Here is a 20,140-nt window from a genome sequence, read left to right as displayed (position 1 = left end):
TCAGAAGTTGTTTAAACTCGATGACGGCCGCGTCTCGCTGGTACTCGGGAAATGTTGATAAAAGAGGCTGCATAGTTGTGGTTCTATTTTTGTTTCGGGTTTTCTTTTGAATGAACGCGCGTGGAGATTTAATGAGAGAGAACATCCCAAAACAAAAACAGCAGCTAAACCATGCAGGGATTGTCTTTATCCAGGAGAAGGCGTTTTGGCAGAATTAACCCCCTCAAACATCCCCATGCCCATTGTCAGCATCTCTCTGCACACTGCAACAGATACCTCTCATGTCTGCATTGATTATTATGCACACACACACACACACACACACACACACACACACACACACACACACACACACACACACACACACACACACACACACACACACACACACACACACACACACACACACAAACGTACGTCAAAGCTATCCAAAATTTGCTGTTTTCAAATATGAACTTGGGACGGCGAACAATAAATCTCAAGTCACAAATGGTGATCACTTGTAACTGTTTTTAGTATACTACCAAGGAACATTTTCTATTGAAACAAAAAACTTTTTCACGTGATCATAGTGTCCAGAGTTTTAGCACCCTTCTAAAAAGAAAGACATGTTTGCAAAGAACTCCACAATGCAGAATGTATGGTTTTGGGGAGAGATGGCTGCACAGAGTATCATGAAGACTTGGTGTTGCGGTGGTTAGTTCTCCGGCAGATGGCACTAACCCTGTTGATATCAATTGCATAAAAGACACCACCCATAAGGTGCAAACACGATGAGCCTATAGAACATAAAAGCTGAGCTGTGATCCTATTCAGCCCCTGTGGTTTGGTTTGTCAGATCTTGGCGGTAGAATCAGCATGGCCGCCGCCAGAGGGGATCCTCAGTGGACTGTAACCCGAGGCGACGGGCTCCTATGTGTGTGACGTCTTGGTGCAGCATGTTGTGCGGTTGAGTTGAGGTTGATTGTGTCTGATCTCCCCCACCCCCCACCCACGGGGGGCTCACCTCTTCCTGCCCCTAAATCTAAACCCCTCCACCCCTCCCATGTTTCTCACAGTATTGATCCAAACGATTCTGAGAGATGAATTACCAGCAGCGAGAAGAAATGTGGTGTAACTTGTTATCTCAATGACCTTCTTATGCTAATTTACCATTTTAAAATGCACAATATACATATAATAATAACAATAAAGTCAAATAATTAGATACAGCCTCTTAACGTTAAAAACAAGATTAATTATTCTCAGTTATTCTCTTATTTTCTGTCTCTCACAACTCATTTTATTTCTCCAGATACAAATATATATATATAGAAAAATAATAAAATCACAGTTGATCGTCAGATAAAACATGTGTGGGGATTGCGTAACGCTTTCTGTGACTCTGATCCAGACCTTGATCGCTGAACCTCGTTCATCTCAAGTGTCTTCCTCCGTAGCTTCTCCTCACGTAAACCTCTTCACCTCTCTGCTCCAAAGTCATATTTTTTAACGATCCATCGAAACACATTGCTGTGTATTTATATATGTGTGTGTGTGTGTGTGTATATGTGTGTGTACATGTGTATGTGTGTATGTGAGTGAGAGTGTGTGTGTGTGTATATGGAGGGGGGGGGGGGGGGGGGGGAGAGGCAATGCGTAGGTGTAGCAGTTGCGATGGTGACCCAGTTTCTATAAACCTTTCACAGCTCCGGTAGAGGGTGAGATGAGGTTGGTGTGATTGCATCCCCAGTGACAGATCCATCGTGAGTCGGGAACAGCGAGAGGCTTGGCCATAAGGTGCTGGTGGTCTGAATCCCTGGAAGACAGCAAAGAAAAGCGACATTAAACACACACAGCGAGGAAACATTGGATGCAGCTGAACGCTCTGCACATGCCTCCGCACGCACGGCCTCACCTCGCATACTGCTGCTTCAGACGTTACCTTTATAGAGCTGATTCAGACGTTACATAGAGCTGCTTCAGACGTTACCTTTATAGAGCTGATTCAGACGTTACATAGAGCTGCTTCAGACGTTACCTTTATAGAGCTGATTCAGACGTTACATAGAGCTGCTTCAGACGTCACCTTTATAGAGCTGATTCAGACGTTACATAGAGCTGCTTCAGACGTTACCTTTATAGAGCTGATTCAGACGTTACATAGAGCTGCTTAAGACGTTACCTTTATAGAGCTGATTCAGACGTTACATATAGCTGCTTCAGACGTTACCTTTATAGAGCTGATTCAGACGTTACATAGAGCTGCTTCAGACGTTACCTTTATAGAGCTGATTCAGACGTTACATAGAGCTGCTTAAGACGTTACCTTTATAGAGCTGATTCAGACGTTACATAGAGCTGCTTCAGACGTTACCTTTATAGAGCTGATTCAGACGTTACATAGAGCTGCTTCAGACGTTACCTTTATAGAGCTGATTCAGACGTTACATAGAGCTGCTTCAGACGTTACCTTTATAGAGCTGATTCAGACGTTACATAGAGCTGCTTCAGACGTTACCTTTATAGAGCTGATTCAGACGTTACATAGAGCTGCTTCAGACGTTACCTTTATAGAGCTGATTCAGACGTTACATAGAGCTGCTTCAGACGTTACCTTTATAGAGCTGATTCAGACGTTACCTTTATAGAGATGATTCAGACGTTACATAGAGCTGCTTCAGATGTTACATAGAGCTGCTTCAGACGTTACCTTTATAGAGCTGATTCAGACGTTACATAGAGCTGCTTTAGACGTTACATAGAGCTGCTTCAGACGTTACCTTTATAGAGATGATTCAGACGTTACATTGAGCTGCTTCAGATGTTACCTTTATAGAGATGATTCAGACGTTACATAGAGCTGCTTCCGACGTTACCTTATGTATATAAATAGTGTTCCTTCAGAGGTCAGTGCTACCTCGGACGTTATATAGTGCTGTTTCAGACGTTATCTTTGCATAGTGATACTTAGACGTTAGCTTTGCATAGAGCTACTCAGACGTTACCTTTGCATAGAGCTGCTTCAGACGTTACCGTTGCATAGCGCTACTCAGACATTACTACTTTAGACGTTACCTTTGCATAGAGCTGCTCCAGACATTACCTTACCATAGTGATACTCAGACGTTACCTTTGTAGTGCTGCTTCAGATGTGCGTCTCCACGTCCGTGTAGCCTGGGAGAAGGCCCCCGTTGGAGCTGCTCTTGGGCTCCTGGGACAGCATGTGGTCGGCGGGCCCCGGGTCTTCAGGGGAGGCCCCCTGCTGGCCGGCCTGGAGCCTGCGGTGGATCAGGGGCACGAGGAACAGCACCACACCCCCGACGATGGGGGGCACCCCCGACAGGGAGAAGGCCAGTGTAAAGTCCCCGAAGTGGTCGTGGAGGAGCCCTGGGGAGGAGAAGGGGGGGGGGGCGGGGAGTGAGATGGGAGAACGGAATCCACTGATTGCGATTGGTCGCTGAAATGGTATAATCCGAAGCAGTGTGCTTCCCTTATTATGGGTTACATAAATGTTCATATTTTTTAATCATATTCATGTGGATCCAAACGGTCCGTAGCACTCGATTCCAGTTTTAAAATCAACTGATCCCCCTCCTTAAGCTGGCAGTGAACTCACTAAACTAGTCAAGCCTGTACCGTCGAGCCTGCACCGTCACTCCACGCTACTCACCGGCGAGGGGCGGCCCTGCCGTCATGGGGATGGCCATGAGGCCCAGCAGGTAGCCTATAGCCTGCGAGGCGCGCATCGGCCCCACCAGCTGGAACGCCACGGGCGCCATGAGGGTGAGGAAGCAGCCGTCACAAAGGCCCAGGAGCACGCAGACCGCCACCAGCCCCTCGAACACCCAGCACTGGGGGATCAGGATGCACATCAGACCCAGCACCATGAAGGAGGTCGCCTGCAGAGCAGAGGAAGAGAACCGGCTCTAGGTTAGTTATTGAGAAAACTGAAATGTTACTTTGTGAGATGCATGTTTGCATATCGTTAGCCAAATCGCCTCATAGTCAGATTTTGGCCAAAATGTGATATCTAACCTCACTCAACTCTCCTAGTGCACTGCGCCTCATTGGCTATATCCTAAGCCAATCAGATTGCTTTTTACATTTCATATTCACGATCCGCCCGAGTCATCTATTTTACTTTGTTATTTTTGAAATACAAGATGAACCTTAAAATGTCATTTTTGCTAGGAGGCTCACGATATTTATATGCAACATGTGTCGTTTGTGAGCTTTGCTGGTTGTACAGCGACTTACACCGTTTACTGCTTCGTTAAAAATAATTACAATAACAACAGAGCAGCTCTCCAGAGGTGGTCTTTATCTAAGGTAGTCTTCAGTACCGTTGTTTCCTAAGCATCAGATTAAGTGCAGCTCCGAAGCTTTTGTGAGCTGCACCTAAAAAATTCTCGAGTTCAGGACACAAAAACAAAACAAATACCTCAAAATCTACCAGGGTGATTTTGTTGCGTCAGAGGGAGAGGGACCCTTTGACCTTGTGTTCCTTCTGACTTGTTCACCCGTAAGAAACGTTCCTACGGAGAGCCCGCCGGGAGGGTTAGGGTTAGCTCCGTCAGGGAGGTGCTCCTTATGAAAACCCTGAGTGGATTGTTTACCCTCCATTCCCCAAATCTACAAGGGCCGCAATTGTGGAGTATACGTCTCTATCATGTGAAGTGAAACCAATACTTCCTCAAATAAACTCAGGTCCAATATTTATACCCTGGGAATATTGAGGAACGCAATGTGATTCACATTGTTTCGCTGATGCCAATGTGCATAATACTTGATGAAACCACACCTGTTCAGAATTTCATCTGTTCTAGCAGCAGGCAGCGGCCTTAGGGCCGTTTTGAGATGCTTTCAGAGAGCAGCCTTCCTCATCCATGTGGCAGCTTTCAAGATCAACAGGATAATGGCGTCGTTACGTACATAGGAGGAACAGGGTTTTTTCCTTGAGGCTATGATGTAATAGTGTACAGGTGAGAAAACCAGCTGTGATGTTTTCACTGGCGAACTTCCAACCAAACCCCCCTGAAATTGTGAGAATAATCGTTCTCCAAATGTTGTCTTTCTTTAAACCGTCATAAACAATGTCTGGGGTCGTACAGCTCGCTGTGTTTCTCTGCCGCGCCTATCCACCACACCTCATCCGTGATCTCCAACTGCAACTAGTGAGTAAATGCACCGTAAACCAGAGCTTCATCGTCTGTGGAGGGACACGGGTTGTGGATCTATTAGAACTAGTTCCTTGTTTGGGGGATGGGATGGCTACAGTGGGATCATATTGCCCCCCCTCCCTCCCCCCAGTGTAGGTGACTACAATTCAATTGTATTCAGGAATGCAAAATATGTCTACTCGATATTTATCAACAGGCCATTTTTTCCCCAGTGGTATGTGGCTACACCGACTCATCTATATATTATTTAATTAATTGACATACAAACATTTGTACTTTTAAAAAAACCAGAGTGAAATTACCTATAAAAGCGTTTTTAGATACTTGAATGTTGAATACGTGAAAACCAAATGGAATCGCGAGTGGAAATTAAAATCAAAGACAAAGATCCTTTTTATTAGGTTGATTGTCATTCATTCTACATTGAATATAAAGGTTGTTCCTTTCTAAACTCAGGACTGAACCAAACAGCATCCGGCCCAGCCTCAGTCATCAGGTTTATCTCCCCAGGTTTAGTGCTGGACCTCAACGGCCTGTAACCCTGCTGACGAACGGCCATGACCCCAACACTGTTGTGATGCCAGCGGCGCCGGAATGAATTTCAAAGCGGGGATTCTAAATAAATAAAATTTAAAATAAAAACAGCGCTCGCGTAGCCTCTATACTTTCTGGTTCGCAGCCTACCCTGCGGTCGATAATAATAATAAATAATAATACATTAAATTTAGAGGCGCCTTTCAAGACACCCAAGGTCACCTTACAGAGCATATAGTCATCATACATTTTTTAAAAAACAAGACATTGTGTAAAAATAAATAAACATAAGCAATAATAAATAAATAAAACAAAAACAAGATACATCGATGCATCCGATTGGCTGGTGGACATGACACCCTGACCAATAGGCAAGAGCAGACGTAATTTAAAGCTACAACGCTGTGAACAGACCTAGTTCATGCTGCAACCACCACACACCATGACGCAGACAAAAATAAAATAAAAATCGATATATTATTATTGATTTTTTAAAGTGGCGATGCAGTTGCACCACCTGCAGCACTCGTTCTGCCGCCTCTGTGTGATGCTCTGTCCTCCCCTCTGTCCGGATGTGAGGGCCTCTTTTCTCCATCCTCACCTGCATGTAGATCTTCTGGAGTCCCGGGACCAGGTCTCCGATCTTCCCGAAGGCGAGGCGGCCCACCCCGGACGACGCCCCGATGCACGCCAGCAGCACCCACTCCTTGTCTGTCTCCTTGAACTGCTCCTTGACGAAGCTCATCTGACGGGGAGAGGAGGTGGAGGACATCAGAACCCGGCCGGGGGAACCGACTTCACGTTAAAGGAGCTGTATGTAACGTTTGAGAGTTAAAGAAGGAGCGAGAGCAAGATTAAGCAACCAGAAAAATGTCGCCTGCCTCTCTGATCTGGGACAATGTACCTTTGATTGAAATGCAAAATGGATTTCGCCAACCAATCACAGAAAAGATTGAATGATTTTTAAAATGACCCAGAGGTCTATCGCAATGGGCTCATAGAGAAACAAGTGCCGTCAGCGAGAAATTTTACAGCACATTAAACTCACAAAATCTACAACCACAACACCTATCAACCTTGGATTTCACTCAAGTGTGTGTTAATGTCAGGTGTGTGATCCTTTTTAGTCAGAATTGCATTAGTTTCCAAAACGACAGGTCAGAACTGGGTCTCACATCCAGGTTTGTTATGTTATGTTTGAGTTCTACATCTGAGGCTAAGTGAGAACATGTGCTGACTGTGGGAAGCAAAACAAAAACCGAGCTGGACTCTCCATCCAACGAGCACATAAACAAAGCAGATACTTCCAACTCTGTCCTTCCCCCCTGGGGTCGTTCAGTCCACTGGGACAGGAACACCCAACTCGGTGCATATAGGTCAGCATGGCCCCTCTACCCCGTCCCCCACCCCCCCCAGCACCCCTGAAACCCGTACCCCCCCCCTCCTCCACTCACAAATCAACTTCCAAAGCGAGGAAAGCGCCAAGCCCCCTGGAAGTCCTGCTATTTTGAACAGGAGCAAGCCGCTCCTTTCCAAGTGTTCTCTCTCTTTGAAGGCGCGGCTACACAACACTGGGGGTTTGACATCAAGGCCGGAGGCTCGACGTGTTTGGGGACACAGGAGAGGCCGTACAGGAGAGGCTTCCTGAGTGTGAGACGGTACAAAGACCGGGTCTCTGCTCCTATCTGGGCCCGGGCCTGAAATAACAGGCCTGACTAGCAACATCCGACACCTGGATAGAGCAGCTCTCTCTCTCCCCCTCTCCCTCCTACCTCTCTCTCCCTCTTCCTCTCCCTCTCACATTCTCCCTCTCCCTCTCTCTCTAAAGGTTGCTCTGTCTCCTCAGTCTAAATTTGTGATTTCTGGACTACTGAAACGACCTCAAAACGGTTTTACATAAACAAACTTTGGTATGAACTATCTTAGTGTTTCATTAATAAAACACATAATCTTAGTAGTCACGTTAGCAGAAGTGGTAGTGGACAACTAGTAGCAAACTAACGTGTTAACTGTGTGTTATATTGCAGAGTGGTCGATGGCTTCTCTCCCCCCCCCCTTACACAGCGCCTGCTTCAGAGACGGAGCAAAGCCTTTAGCTTTATTCTCCTTTCCCTGCTGCCAACATTCCACTGGCTCCCCTTGTGCCCACCGAGGACTCATGTCTGCGGACCACCCGCCGGCAAGAACCAGTCCAACCTGATTATTTGTGACCGCTCTACCTCTAACCCCCTTTGTCTCCCCCTCTGTCTCCCTCTGTCTCTCGCTCTCCCCCCTCTCTCTCATTAAAATGCCCAGCCCCAAGGCTGGAGAAATACAAGTGCTCCTAATGACTACAAGACCCTACATCGCTTCTTGCAACAGGGGAACACAACGTTACCGTTACCATTACCGTGACAACCCACCAACAGGGCGCCGCGTAACAAACATCAGATGCTGCGTTGAGTGTAAGAGTGATCTGTGTTTTGGAGGACAAAAGATGGGCAGCCTGTTGTCACGGCGATGTCCTACCAGATGCATGTAGGGCACGAAGTATCCCAGCACCGCCGTGGCGACGCCGAACGCCCAGACGCGGTAGGTGACGATGTGGAACACGCGGAGGTTGAAGTACCTCCTGACCTGGGCCAGGGCCCGGCTCCCCCTGCTGGCCTGGGGGTCCGCCGGCCCCGAGGGCGCGGAGGGCATGCCCCCCGGCCCGCAGCCCAGCCCCGCGGGCAGCAGGGGTCTGAAGGTCAGGGCCAGCAGCGCCTGCACCAGCATGAAGATGCTGAGGATCTGGAAGGTGCGGCACAGGCCCAGGGGCTTGGCCACCTTCTGCAGCAGCACGGGCAGCCCCATGGAGAACAAGCTGGCCCCCGCCGTCACCACCCCGTTGGCCAGGCCCAGCCGCCGCCGGAAGTAGTGCCCCAGGATGACCAGCGAGGGCTGGAAGGCGAAGGAGGAGCCGCAGCCGAACAGGATGCCGTAGGTGAAGTAACGCAGCCGCAGCGAGCTGGAGGGGCGGGGCCGGGTGAGGTGGGGAGAGGGGGAAAGGATGCATGTTGATATTAATGACAAAAGAAGGGAGAGAACGGTATGAATGGCACAAAGGCTGAGTGAAAGGTCAAAGGTCAAAAGACCAGGTGAGCATTTAGCATTATGGCATTTTCCCATTGCTGAACTATGTGGAAGCCTTATTGCCTATTGACCTTATTGTGGTGAACCCCAGTAATAGTCGACGGGGTACCCTGGTGCCAGTGCGTATATAACACACAACAATAGGGTATATTGATACTTTAGTTTGTTTGGTTTAGGAATACATTTATTGATCTAGTATCGTCTCTCTCACGTTGCGAACGAGGTGCCGAGCAGCCCGATGAAGGCCACGGTGGCTCCGCCCACCGCCGTCCGCCGGCAGCCGAAATGGTCGGTGAACATGCTGACCACCGGGGAGCAGAGGAAGATCATCCCCATCGCTAGGGCCCCCACCCAGGCTGAGGAGAGGAGAGGGAGGAGAAGGAGGGGCAGGAGGAGGAGGTGGAGGTGGAGGAGCAGGAGGAAGAGGAGGGTGAGGAGGGATAGAGCGAAGAGAAGGAGGTGGGAAATGAGAGGAGGACGAGGACGAGGAGGAGGAGGTGGAAGGATAGAGCGAAGAGATGAGAAGGAGGAGAGAAATGAGAGGATGAGGAGTGGGTGGAGAGAAGAGACCATTTCAGAGTTAATAAACATAAAATGTAAATTGGGATTTATTTTCCAGTGGCAAAAGGCTTGATGACATTGATGCGTTTTGTGATGCGCTTATCCACATTGGAATAATGCGTCTGACAGTGGGCTGCATGAATGAGCAGCCAGTGACATAAAAAAAAGGATTTATGCCAGAAACGACCGTAATGTAGAAAAGGGGCGGTTAAACCGAGGAAAACCAAATACCGTTCAACGTATGATTATGAGTGGCGTTATGGAGACGGCAGTTTGTGTTGTGGTCTTTATTTCTTTGCCACAGTGATCTGGAATGCACTCTTGCATGCGGGCCAACGGGGTACACTATTGAATTTGGACGTATGCAAATCCAACGTTAAGCTCCATATTTACTGACCTAGTTTGTCTGCCATTGTACGGCCCGGGGCTGTGAATTTAAATAGAGAAGCTGCAGACCAAAGCAGAGTCGTCTGTATCACTGGTGTCCAACCTGTGTGCCCTCTCTCAGTTAGCTACACCGGACGAACACTAGAGGGAAAAAGCCTCAAATGTAATTTGCGATTCACCTTTGAATCAGACCCACTTTTGAATTGTATCATCAGGGCAAGCAAGCATAGCCACAGAGTGAATATAGCTTCTTTCTACTCTACAGTGTGGTGTCTTGCTTGCTGCTGTGCTGCAGAAGTTGTGCTGCTTTTTAAAGGACCACAGTGGGCAGGAAACAAACCCAGGTCGCTGCGTTAAGGACTGGGCCTTAACTATACACGGTTAGCCACCGGGGCGCCCTAAGTTGTGCTGTTTTTGTTGACTCTAGCGGGGAGACAACATGCACCCCGGGGTGTAAACACACAACCATCTGGGACTGATCCCCAAAGGGGACCAAAGGTAGCTTTGGTGTCTGCCCGCGAGTCTGCTGCACTCTGGGTCAGACCAAACCGACGGGTCGATGAGACCAATGGGGTGCCAGCTTACACACACACGCACATAAGCCCACACACACAGACACACACACACAAGCAAGCACGCACACAAGCTCACGCACACACGAGCACATACACACACACACACACACACACACACACACACATAGATAGAGCGCAAAGTTAATCCAGACAAATTTTAGCTACACAAACACACACCCACGTATACAGACACACATATGCAGCCATACAATATTGACACAAATAGAATGAGATGCAAAGGTCTACATATAGCTCTCCAAGTCTGGAACATTTCTGTCTGTCGTGTTTTAAAGTCTCAGTGCTGCCACAGCTACGCAGCCTTCACTGCTCTGACTGGAGAACTGGTGATTGTCCACGCTGCCGCACTCCCTCGGAACCTAGATGTTGGCTGTGCTCGCTCATTTCTGGAGTTTTCTTAGTCAACCTCCTCCTCCTCCTCCTCCTCCTCCTCCTCCTCCTCCAGTGTACACATCTAAACGTATATCAACACGTTCCCAAGGAAGGGTCCATTCCCTGGCCTTCCCTTTGGATGTTTATCCAAAGCCAGAAGAATAGAGTGTAGCCACTAAGCGCAGCCTCTGGTACACCATGCTGATGTCCCCGGCCATGTGTTGATGTTTGCTGGAGCACAAAGGGCCACCAGGGGCCGGCTCCCACACCGGACACGTGAATATATAAAGACCAGGGCGGCCTATAAAAAGGTGCACAGTCACCTTTGAGAATGCTTCCTACACATGTTCTCTCTTGTTGCCAGGCAGTCGGCCAAGCCAGGACTGCTCAATGCACTTACATCGATATACAAATCAAATAAGTCCTCATGAGTAATTGCATAAGACGAAGTTAAACTAAATTATGTTTAGATACATTGAGTTGCTTTTGGGGTAATGGCTACCTCAGGCAAAGAGCCTTAAACCAGCAGGGGCTTGAAGAGAATAGGTTCTTTATCGAGGTAAACCGCGATTCGACAGTGAATTGCATTTCACATTGTTTATTTTTTGCAACTGCAAACCTTTGCTCATTTAACTTTGAGGTCAATCAAGATGTTATTTTATGTAAGCATGAAACATTGGGTTTCCTGTATGAAACCTTTTTTTACATTTGCTATGCGATAGAAAAAGCGTTCAGAAAATTATACAATTTCATCTTTCATAGTGAAGTGTACGTGTATCCCGATATATTCCATAAAGAAAAGCAAATACTAGTCATCCCTTTCGAAAATAGTATGTACAGAACTAGGCACACTTAATTTAGTTTTATAAAGGGGATGTTAGAAAATAACAGAATTTCACCAGCACACAATATGTAATCATGGGTCTTTCATGTAAGCACCTTAATGCATCCTAGCTACCTGTATGCAAGACACACACACACACACACACACACACACACACACACACACACACACACACACGCTAGCCTAGGTGTTCGTGTCCCTGTTTGCGGCTGTGCTCCAAGCTGACAACTTTCTCTCTTCCCTCTGCAATGTCAGACTGGTCGATGTAGCAAACAAGAGAATACAGACAGAACTATCCGACGATAGACGACATCAAGAGACGGAACCAGGTCACGCTCCAACACCCTGATGTCAGAAGTATTTGGATATAAGTTATCAAGCATTAGTTCCACATGTCTTACTAAGAATTAAGAGATTAATCTGTCCCATGCGAGTGTGGAGTATTTGTGTGCACGTGTGTGTCTTTGTGCAGACTATGGTATGTGCTCGTGCACTACATGGAGCTAAAGGCTGTAGGAAGAACATAATGCAGCCACCAGAGTAAAATAATACAATAAAAGAGGATCTCAAAATAAAGGTTCCCCTATTGTTCTACGGCTTCACGCTCAACAAAATGACCCTTCCCGGAAGCCCATCTGGAACATTGAGTCCTGAACACGTTTTATTCCTATTTCCTCAGAACACACACACACACACACACACACACACACAAACAGGACATGCCCATCTTCTGCGCTGGGGTAAGTCCCGCTTGTGGATGGAGAGGAACTGATGATGTACAAACAACCAGAAGAACAAAAGTTTGAGGACAGCCCATAGTGTATTTGTATTAATTGTTTTCAGTGCAACCTCATCCGTGTTGACATTCTTCAAGTGTTCTTCTATATGTATGTGTTTTATTATATAAATTGACAAATATTTGCAAACTAACTTGAACCTTACTATGTTGATGGTTATTTGAATTATTGTTTACTATAGCAATGAAACCTCAAATAACTTGCTTGTAAAGAATTTCTGTTAATTTCGTTGTTGTTTTTTACACACAGTTTGTATTATGAATATTGTGTGTGTGTGTGTGTGTGTGTGTGTGTGTGTGTGTGTGTGTGTGTGTGTGTGTGTGTGTGTGTGTGTGTGTGTGTGTGTGTGTGTGCCTGCACCAGTGCGTCTGGGCACAGTGGTACTGTGGGTTCTAAACCGCCTGACCCCAATAAACCTGAATCCTTGAAACATGCAACCATAGCCCTGGGGCTGCCATTGGAGGGTTTATACCAGGCGATAACACCATTCTGATGCCAAAGTCCTGGAGATGGCTAACCAACTGTGATAGTAATGATTAAAGAGTTACGCTCTTGGTCCTGCCATGGTCTCGCTTCTCAAACCTGCCTCTGGTGTAATCTAATCTGGTGAGTTTAATATAAAAAGTAATCTTCCATCATTGAAACAACGATGGAGTTCAGATGTCAAGCTGTATGTATGTTTTATATAGAAATTTTACCCCCCCGCTTTGTTCAACCATTTGAACAAAGCCGAGCTCCCCCCGCTAGAGCTGCTGGAGCTGCCGCCGAAGCTCTAGCGGCAGTCCGGCAGGGCCAGCGGGGGAGCTTCGCCGGCAGTCCGGCAGCTCAGCTCCGGGAGTACAATCGGCTTTCTCCACCATGTCACGGTTCAATCTGAACCTGAGAGTCCAAGCCAAGGTTCCTTCCCCCAATTATTCTCAACCACTGCCTAGATAACCCCGACTTCGAGGCTTTACTTGTTGTGGAAGTATCAGAGTCGTCAGACGCAGTATTCATGATTCATAATATCATCCGAGGTGCACATAGCTTTGATATTACATATTATATAGATACCTATATATTATTATTATTATTATTATAAAATTATATAGAGCCCTGTGACTCCGCAAACGTAAACAATCACTTCTCCTCCATGCTGAGGTTCACTCTGACAGCTCATTGGTCAATGGGCAGAAGCTCATTTGCATTAACGCTATGGACACATTCTGAAGGGATTGAGGGTAATGGCGGTAGGAAAGAATTTTTTTCCTAAAGGTTATTTGCAGCAAACAGCTTCAAAAACATGTTTTCTGGAACTCATATACTATGTTTACTTGTTGGCAAAACACTACTAGTGGGAGAAATAATCGATTCTTCGATGCATCGCAATTCTCGCTAGAACGATTCGGTCTCGATGTAGATAAATTAATAATCGGAAAAAAAAAAAAAAAAGAATGTCTTTTTTTTTTTTGCCTGCTGCAACATTCTGTTCGCCAGAGAGGGATAATTTTTGTAATTTTAAAATATTTAATTTATCTTCAGTGTGTATTGGCCAATCTGATTTGTCTTGACATGATTGCGATTCAGCCTACGCATAGCATGCGTGCAAACTTACAGCCAGACACAAGAACTCCTTCTAATTCAAGAGCAGTTTTTCCTTTAATGACATAGAAAGGAAAGATTAGAAAGAAAATAAAGCTGAAACCTATTTTTTGCATGCTTCTATATTGTGTATAATGCAAGCTGCATTGATTATTGCATTGTTCATAGAAAGTCATATTTGTGACAAAAGCTTTCTCTCTTATGAAATATTAGATAAGTTAATTCATCTGTTGATGTCTTTAATGATCATCACAAAAGTAGGAAGTGATTAGCAAACTCTGAGTAACAAACCCAGATGTATCTATATATTTTTGAAAATCACGCATGGAAATGTACATAAAAAAAATTGTTACACCAATTATTGCTTCAGAATTGAATCGTTAACCTCATAATCGGAATCTAATCGAATCATGAGGTGCCAAGAGATTCCCACCCCTACAAAACACCATAAGTCTCCTTTAAAAAAATGAATCATGTGTGAGGATACGTAACTCGCATCAAAGCCTTAAAAGCCCCTGGCTTCCATTCTGATCGTTGGCTGGGAGGGCCAACTTGAGGCTGAATAGGGTCCTTCAGGTGCACTCACACTGGCCCTTTGAATGCAGGTCAGACAGTGAGAGGAATAATCCACCAATATAACGTACATTAAACACCATGTGTCTCCTCCAGCCATTGCCCCTGCCTGCTGGCCTGGGATCAAAGCAGGTACTTTGTTCAAGGGATTACCTTATGTGTACCTAATAACTACCTTTATGATGACTAACTTAGATCACAGCATGGTTAACCCTGATGGTTAACGGAACTACACACTATACGAACAAACTCATCATGAAAAATAAAACATCAACATCCAACATCAAATCCCACGATTCTGTCATGTTGTATCAATTCTCAGAAGAATAACTTGAGAATTTCATTCACGAAGAGTTGGAATCGTCTCAAGTTCAACCCATCATCCACCGAGTTGTATAGCAGAGTTGCCATAATGTTATGGGATACATTACTATTGTTCATGTGTAGCTGCATGTATTATTATCCATAAAGGTAATTGGAATGACCACATCCAAACTCAAGAGAGAAACGTTGTAATACAATGCTGCATAGAGCATACCACAATATTTTGTTACATATGATATTACGATCACTGTATTACATCACAGACACTGCATCAATCACTCCCGCCGTTGCACAGCACTTTGTGACGCTAGAGCTGATGTTTCACCATCAGGGCATTGCACAGCCATGTGCTCCTGCTGTCCGGCCTACTCCTCGTTCACCTCCTCATCCTGGCTGGGGTTATCTCACCCCTCTCCTCACCCGCTCTCTCCCTCTCACTCGTCTGTCTCTTACTGGCCAGAGAGCAGAGCGGGATGAAGATCGCAAAAAGGATCATGAAAAGTTAATCATACACTCTCTTTCAAAAAGACATGAATCATTGATGGAGCTCCCTGTGAATCTCCAGGCTGGAGCCGGTTCCACGACAACAGCAGCAGAGGCCCGGAGACGAGGCAAGCATCTCCCCCCAGCACGGAGCACGCCAGGGTTCAATCAGCAGTCAATCCTCTGAGGGTTAAACCGCCTTTAAATATAAATCCAGGGCAATGTTTTATACATGCTGCTATGATCGGATTATAATCCATACTAGAAAGGCCTTTTCATCTCAGACCTCCCCCCTTATGAATGAATAGAAGCTATTATATGAAATGGTCTGCATTACATAGGTAAACCTGCATGGGTTAGTGGTTGGGGTCTTTGATATAATTATACTTTGTTGCGACCCATGTCTTGAAATAGCTGATAGCTTCATATTATTGAATATCCTAATATTGTGAAGTGATAAGAATGCACTTGCACATACTCAGAAGTTAGATAGCAACATTTTTGAGGAGTGATCAATATTATTGTGATGCAGGTTAAGAATGACATGTGGATTACTGCAATGCAAGGAAGACTGAAAGGGACCCTGAACTCAAACCATTGAACCGTTACCGCAAAAAACTTTAATGCTAAAATATGCTTTAATACAAAGTGATTTGAACTGGCTTCTGAAGAAGTGAACAGTGAGTGAGAAGAAAGCTTTATGCTATAAAGGTAGGCAAAAGCAGTTCTCTGTAATGTTCAACATAGTTTAAAGAACACTTTAGATTTATATTTTAGATTAAATACAGACCCACATGAAAACACTGTTCATGTGTTTGTGCCTACTTTGTTGAAAAGTGGTTATGACTGCTGCTAATACGGTCATAGAGTCCATTCAAATTTCATGGTGAGTAATTGGTTGAGGCAGCAAATGAAGCTCAGCAATGATCCGGGTTCAAGTTCGGCCTGAGGACATCGTCACATGTTCCCGTTCCCTCCATGCAGCAAAATAAATTATGTGGTTTTCTTTCCAAAAACATCCGGACATATTTTAAACAAAACAAATGATGCACATTTCAAGCCATTTCTAGGAAAAATCTAGAACAAACACATTTTCCTACAACCTTAAGCCCTTATTATCTGTAAGAAATCGTTATGAGAAAATGATTAATGCACTCTGTTTGCATCTTCAATAAAAGAAAACCGTTAAAGGACAATTCCGGTATTTTGAACATTAAGTCCCCTTTCTGGTTTGTCTAGGATCAATAGTTGTTAACACAGAAATTTTGAATATTGTCCAAAGTACTTGGCTAATTTCGAATCGCCCCTGCCTAATTCACAATGGCTATAGGCTTTCAAAAACACCTCTTAACGTTCGATTGCAGAACTGAAACCTCATTGAGTGGTTAGTGGTGATCATTGATGTTCCTCATCAATTTGGCATATTGTTAATGAAAGGGAAACCGGACCAGAACCAAAAATGGAAAGGGGGGGTGGTTGTAGTCTTTTCTCAGAACCGAGCAAAAAGACTACAACCACCCCCCTTTCCGTTTCTGTTTCCGGTCCGGTTTCTGATTTACAAAATGCCAAATAAAACACAACAGAAACTGTATTTCGCTACGATACTCAATACGGAACATCAACGAAGACCACTAACCACTCGATGAGTTTCACATTTCTGACAACGAAGGTTATGGGGTGTTTGTGAATGCCCATAGCCAGACATTGTGAAGCAGGCAGGGGCAATTTGAAATTAGCCAAATACTGGAGACAGGACCAATCTTCAAAATGTCGGTGTTCTAACCACTCTATTTCATCCTAGACAAACCGGAAAGGGGGCTCAATGTTCAAAATACCGGAATTGTCCTTTAAGTAGGAAGGACGACGGTGCCCAGACATGTTAAGTCCCTCCACATAGGAGCGATGTGAATGGCCTCCCCCACAAGATACCCCTGAGGGGTGGAACACCAGAAGGGAATGCAGAAGTACTGGAACAGTACAGCAACACATGATTCAAGGCTCGGAAGTCTTTAATGAAAGCTTTGGGTACAGGTCGCTTTTTATGAACTTCATTCTCCTAAGGTCGACACAATTGTACAACATGGTACGTTTAAAGGAGGCTATTGTATCGGTTGACGTAGGAGTACTTAACAGAGGTGAGCAGGGAGGGCAACTTTCTGCCTACAAAAACCAGCAAATATATACTTTGTTACTACCATATTATGTCAATGGTGTAACAGGGCCAAAGCAAAAGCTAATGTGTTTACTTAAGCTTAGCACTGTGCCTAGCAACCTGCTTGAGATAGTGCTATGCTTAGGTATCGCATGTAATTGTAAACACAACCTGCAAGAAACAGTTAGGACACACTTCCCAAGACTGGCATTGTATAATATTCCTACTAAAGTCCACACCTGTTCTGCTATAACCCGACCCCCTGTCCGATAGAGGGGTTCGTATGTTGCTTAAGTTTCATCAACTCTTACTTAATCATTTCAATCCTATATCTTTGTCATATCGATGCATACGCCATAGCTCTCCAGGATGTTTATGTCATCCCCCTATTATGGGACACAAAATATTCACCCAGGTTGCAGTAGCTGCCAAATCTGCACATATTTCTATGGAGCCAAAGATTGCAGGGTAATATGCTTGATCGTATTATCATTTATACACATACGTATATATATAATATATAATATAATAACCCATTATACACACTAGATCACAATAAAGGAACAATAATTCAAACTTCTATTAGGATGAATCCAAATTCAAACTATAGGTTAATTACGTTAAAATTTAATAAATGTGAATAAAGAAATGTATTGAAAACCTAGGATATCAGACCTAAACGTTACAATCCAAACACATTGGAAACCCGTATCTCAGATCTATTCAAATGTAGAGCCAGCTAAAGGGCCTTCTCAGCTCTACCATTTTATGTTGAAACAATTGAAAGACAATCTAGTATTTGTTGTCGCCCGCCTTCACTATGAAAGAGTGAGAGGGACACACAGACACAGACACAGTGCTGCAGCTGGTAAACACTTGATGGATTAATCCTCGACAGATTGGCCCTGAAGATTGAGGGCAAGGAGGCAAGCATAACGAGACCACCAGTCAGGGAATGTGCTGCTGTTTGTGCTTCCATTGTTTTAGTTTGTTTTTTAAACTGGTGGTCAGTAGGCCACAATAAGTGTCTGTCACTAACTGTTGCAGGCTGGAGTCCACGAGACGGGCAGTTGCTCCTATATGGCCACTACTGTTGTACTATATGAAATGTAGTATATAGTTGTAGATTCTGATGTAATAATTGAACATACATCGGATGTATAAACAATGTATAAATAATATCTGTTATGGTAGAAAAAGTTCTGCCCTGCTGAAGAAGTATGGGAAGAAATATAACATCGCATAGCCCTAACTCTGACATGAATGTCTCTGGGAGACGAAAGAGTATAAAAGCGATGGTAAAAACCAAAATACTCAACAATTTGTTAAAACAACCTCTGTACGTTATACTAAAACCAACTACTTGAAACGAGGCTATCGTAGCACACGTCTCAATGTTAAGGTTAGTCCAGATATGGTAGTGTAATGGCTCAAGCACTGCCATGTTGACAGGGTCTATGTAAGCTATAGGCCTATGCAGACACACGTGAGTGTCATACAGGCTTGTCTTGTATACGACATGCATGGCATTTATGTACACGTTTCATGCAGCAACACCTGCTGCATGACACGTCTCGGCTGTTCCTAAAGCCTTAGCAGCAGCAGCCTACTCACCCACTTTGAACTGCGACCTTTGGTCATTGGGGTCGGCGTGTTCCTCCATCAGCATCATGTTGAGGATGCCAAAGGAGTTTTGAATCCCGAAGATTGAACCATTGCACCAAGTGGCGGCAAACACCACTATCCACCCGAAGCCCCCGTCGGGCGGAACGAAGTCTACCCCGGCTCCCGGGGACCGGGCGTCGCGACAGGGGGACCCGGGCGGTGTGCATACGGTATCTATCAGATGCACGGTGCTCTCCTCTGGCGCGACGTTGCATTCACTCTTCGCCGTCTTTTTGCCGTCCTCGACCGGGCGACTGCTGTCCGGGTCGTGAGCAGCACCGCTACCTTTATTCTGCTCCATCTCCGCCGGGTCTACCGGCGTCTGCTCGCTCCGAAAGTCCCCGTTGGATGGATCTCCTTGCTGTTCCTCCCCGTGGACCCCCATGCTATCTGGCTGCTCCGGTGGATGAGCTTACTGTGGGCACTTGGCGCACGCGTGGGCCTACAGGCAACGATCAGTGGTGTAAACACATGGATGTCCGGATCCAGATTCGAATGACAGCTTTGGGTTTTGTGTCCAGATCGGCTAGACAGCGTGCCCTTTCCTGTCAGACACCCGACTACTACGTCCCCTTCCTCCTGTTCCCAATTTGAGCTTCAACTTCCAGAGCGCCAAGGGAAAATGTGTCATTCTAACCAGTTCGCTGGTGCACAACGAGATGGATTGACAAGTACCACCTACTTGTCATTAAACTCTCATTTGCAGAAACGAAACACCTACTTTTGGCGTCATTGCTCCATTGCGACAAGTAGAATGCATGATGAACCTGCGAACGCTGCGCTCCAACTCCTTCCAATACCGTTCTCGCGATGCAGACGTCCCGCTATGACGAGAGTATCGTGGACGGCTCCTCCTCCTCTTTCATCACATATTTGTATGTCGTGCCCCCATATGCGTGCCCCGATATGAAATAGGTGGGCTTATGTCAGTCGCGGAGGTTGGTTCTTACTGCCATAAATGTCAACACAGAACACGGCCTTCATTGACCGGCTTGGCC

The 20,140-nt window shown here is 45.5% G+C and overlaps 1 protein-coding gene across 1 annotated transcript; it reads right to left on the bottom strand.

Annotated features, from left to right (window-relative positions):
- Positions 1-345: 345 nt before the first annotated feature.
- Positions 346-20,110, bottom strand: slc16a2 (solute carrier family 16 member 2). The gene is made up of 7 exons (XM_056600217.1): positions 19,092-20,110; positions 9,022-9,166; positions 8,205-8,685; positions 6,298-6,441; positions 3,653-3,881; positions 3,113-3,369; positions 346-1,798 (listed from the first exon to the last, which is right to left on the bottom strand). The coding sequence occupies exons 1-6, from the start codon at positions 19,525-19,527 to the stop codon at positions 3,128-3,130; spliced, it is 1,677 nt and encodes a 558-aa protein (XP_056456192.1). The 5' UTR covers positions 19,528-20,110; the 3' UTR covers positions 346-1,798; positions 3,113-3,127.
- Positions 20,111-20,140: the final 30 nt, after the last annotated feature.

Source organism: Gadus chalcogrammus, chromosome 10 (genome assembly GCF_026213295.1).
Source record: "Gadus chalcogrammus isolate NIFS_2021 chromosome 10, NIFS_Gcha_1.0, whole genome shotgun sequence".
Taxonomy (NCBI): domain Eukaryota; kingdom Metazoa; phylum Chordata; class Actinopteri; order Gadiformes; family Gadidae; genus Gadus; species Gadus chalcogrammus.
The sequence above is the reverse complement of the archived record's forward strand: the minus strand, read 5'-3'. Positions and strand labels throughout refer to the sequence as shown.

Coding starts and splice junctions, on each gene's coding strand:
- slc16a2 (XM_056600217.1), bottom strand. CDS start 19,527: ATGGGGGTCCACGGGGAGGAACAGCAAGGAGATCCATCCAACGGGGAC. Junction 8,686..9,021: donor CTCGGCACCTCGTTCGCAAC/GTGAGAGAGACG, acceptor CCGCCCCTCCAG/CTCGCTGCGGCTGCGTTACT. Junction 3,882..6,297: donor TCCAGAAGATCTACATGCAG/GTGAGGATGGAG, acceptor TCTGCTCTGCAG/GCGACCTCCTTCATGGTGCT.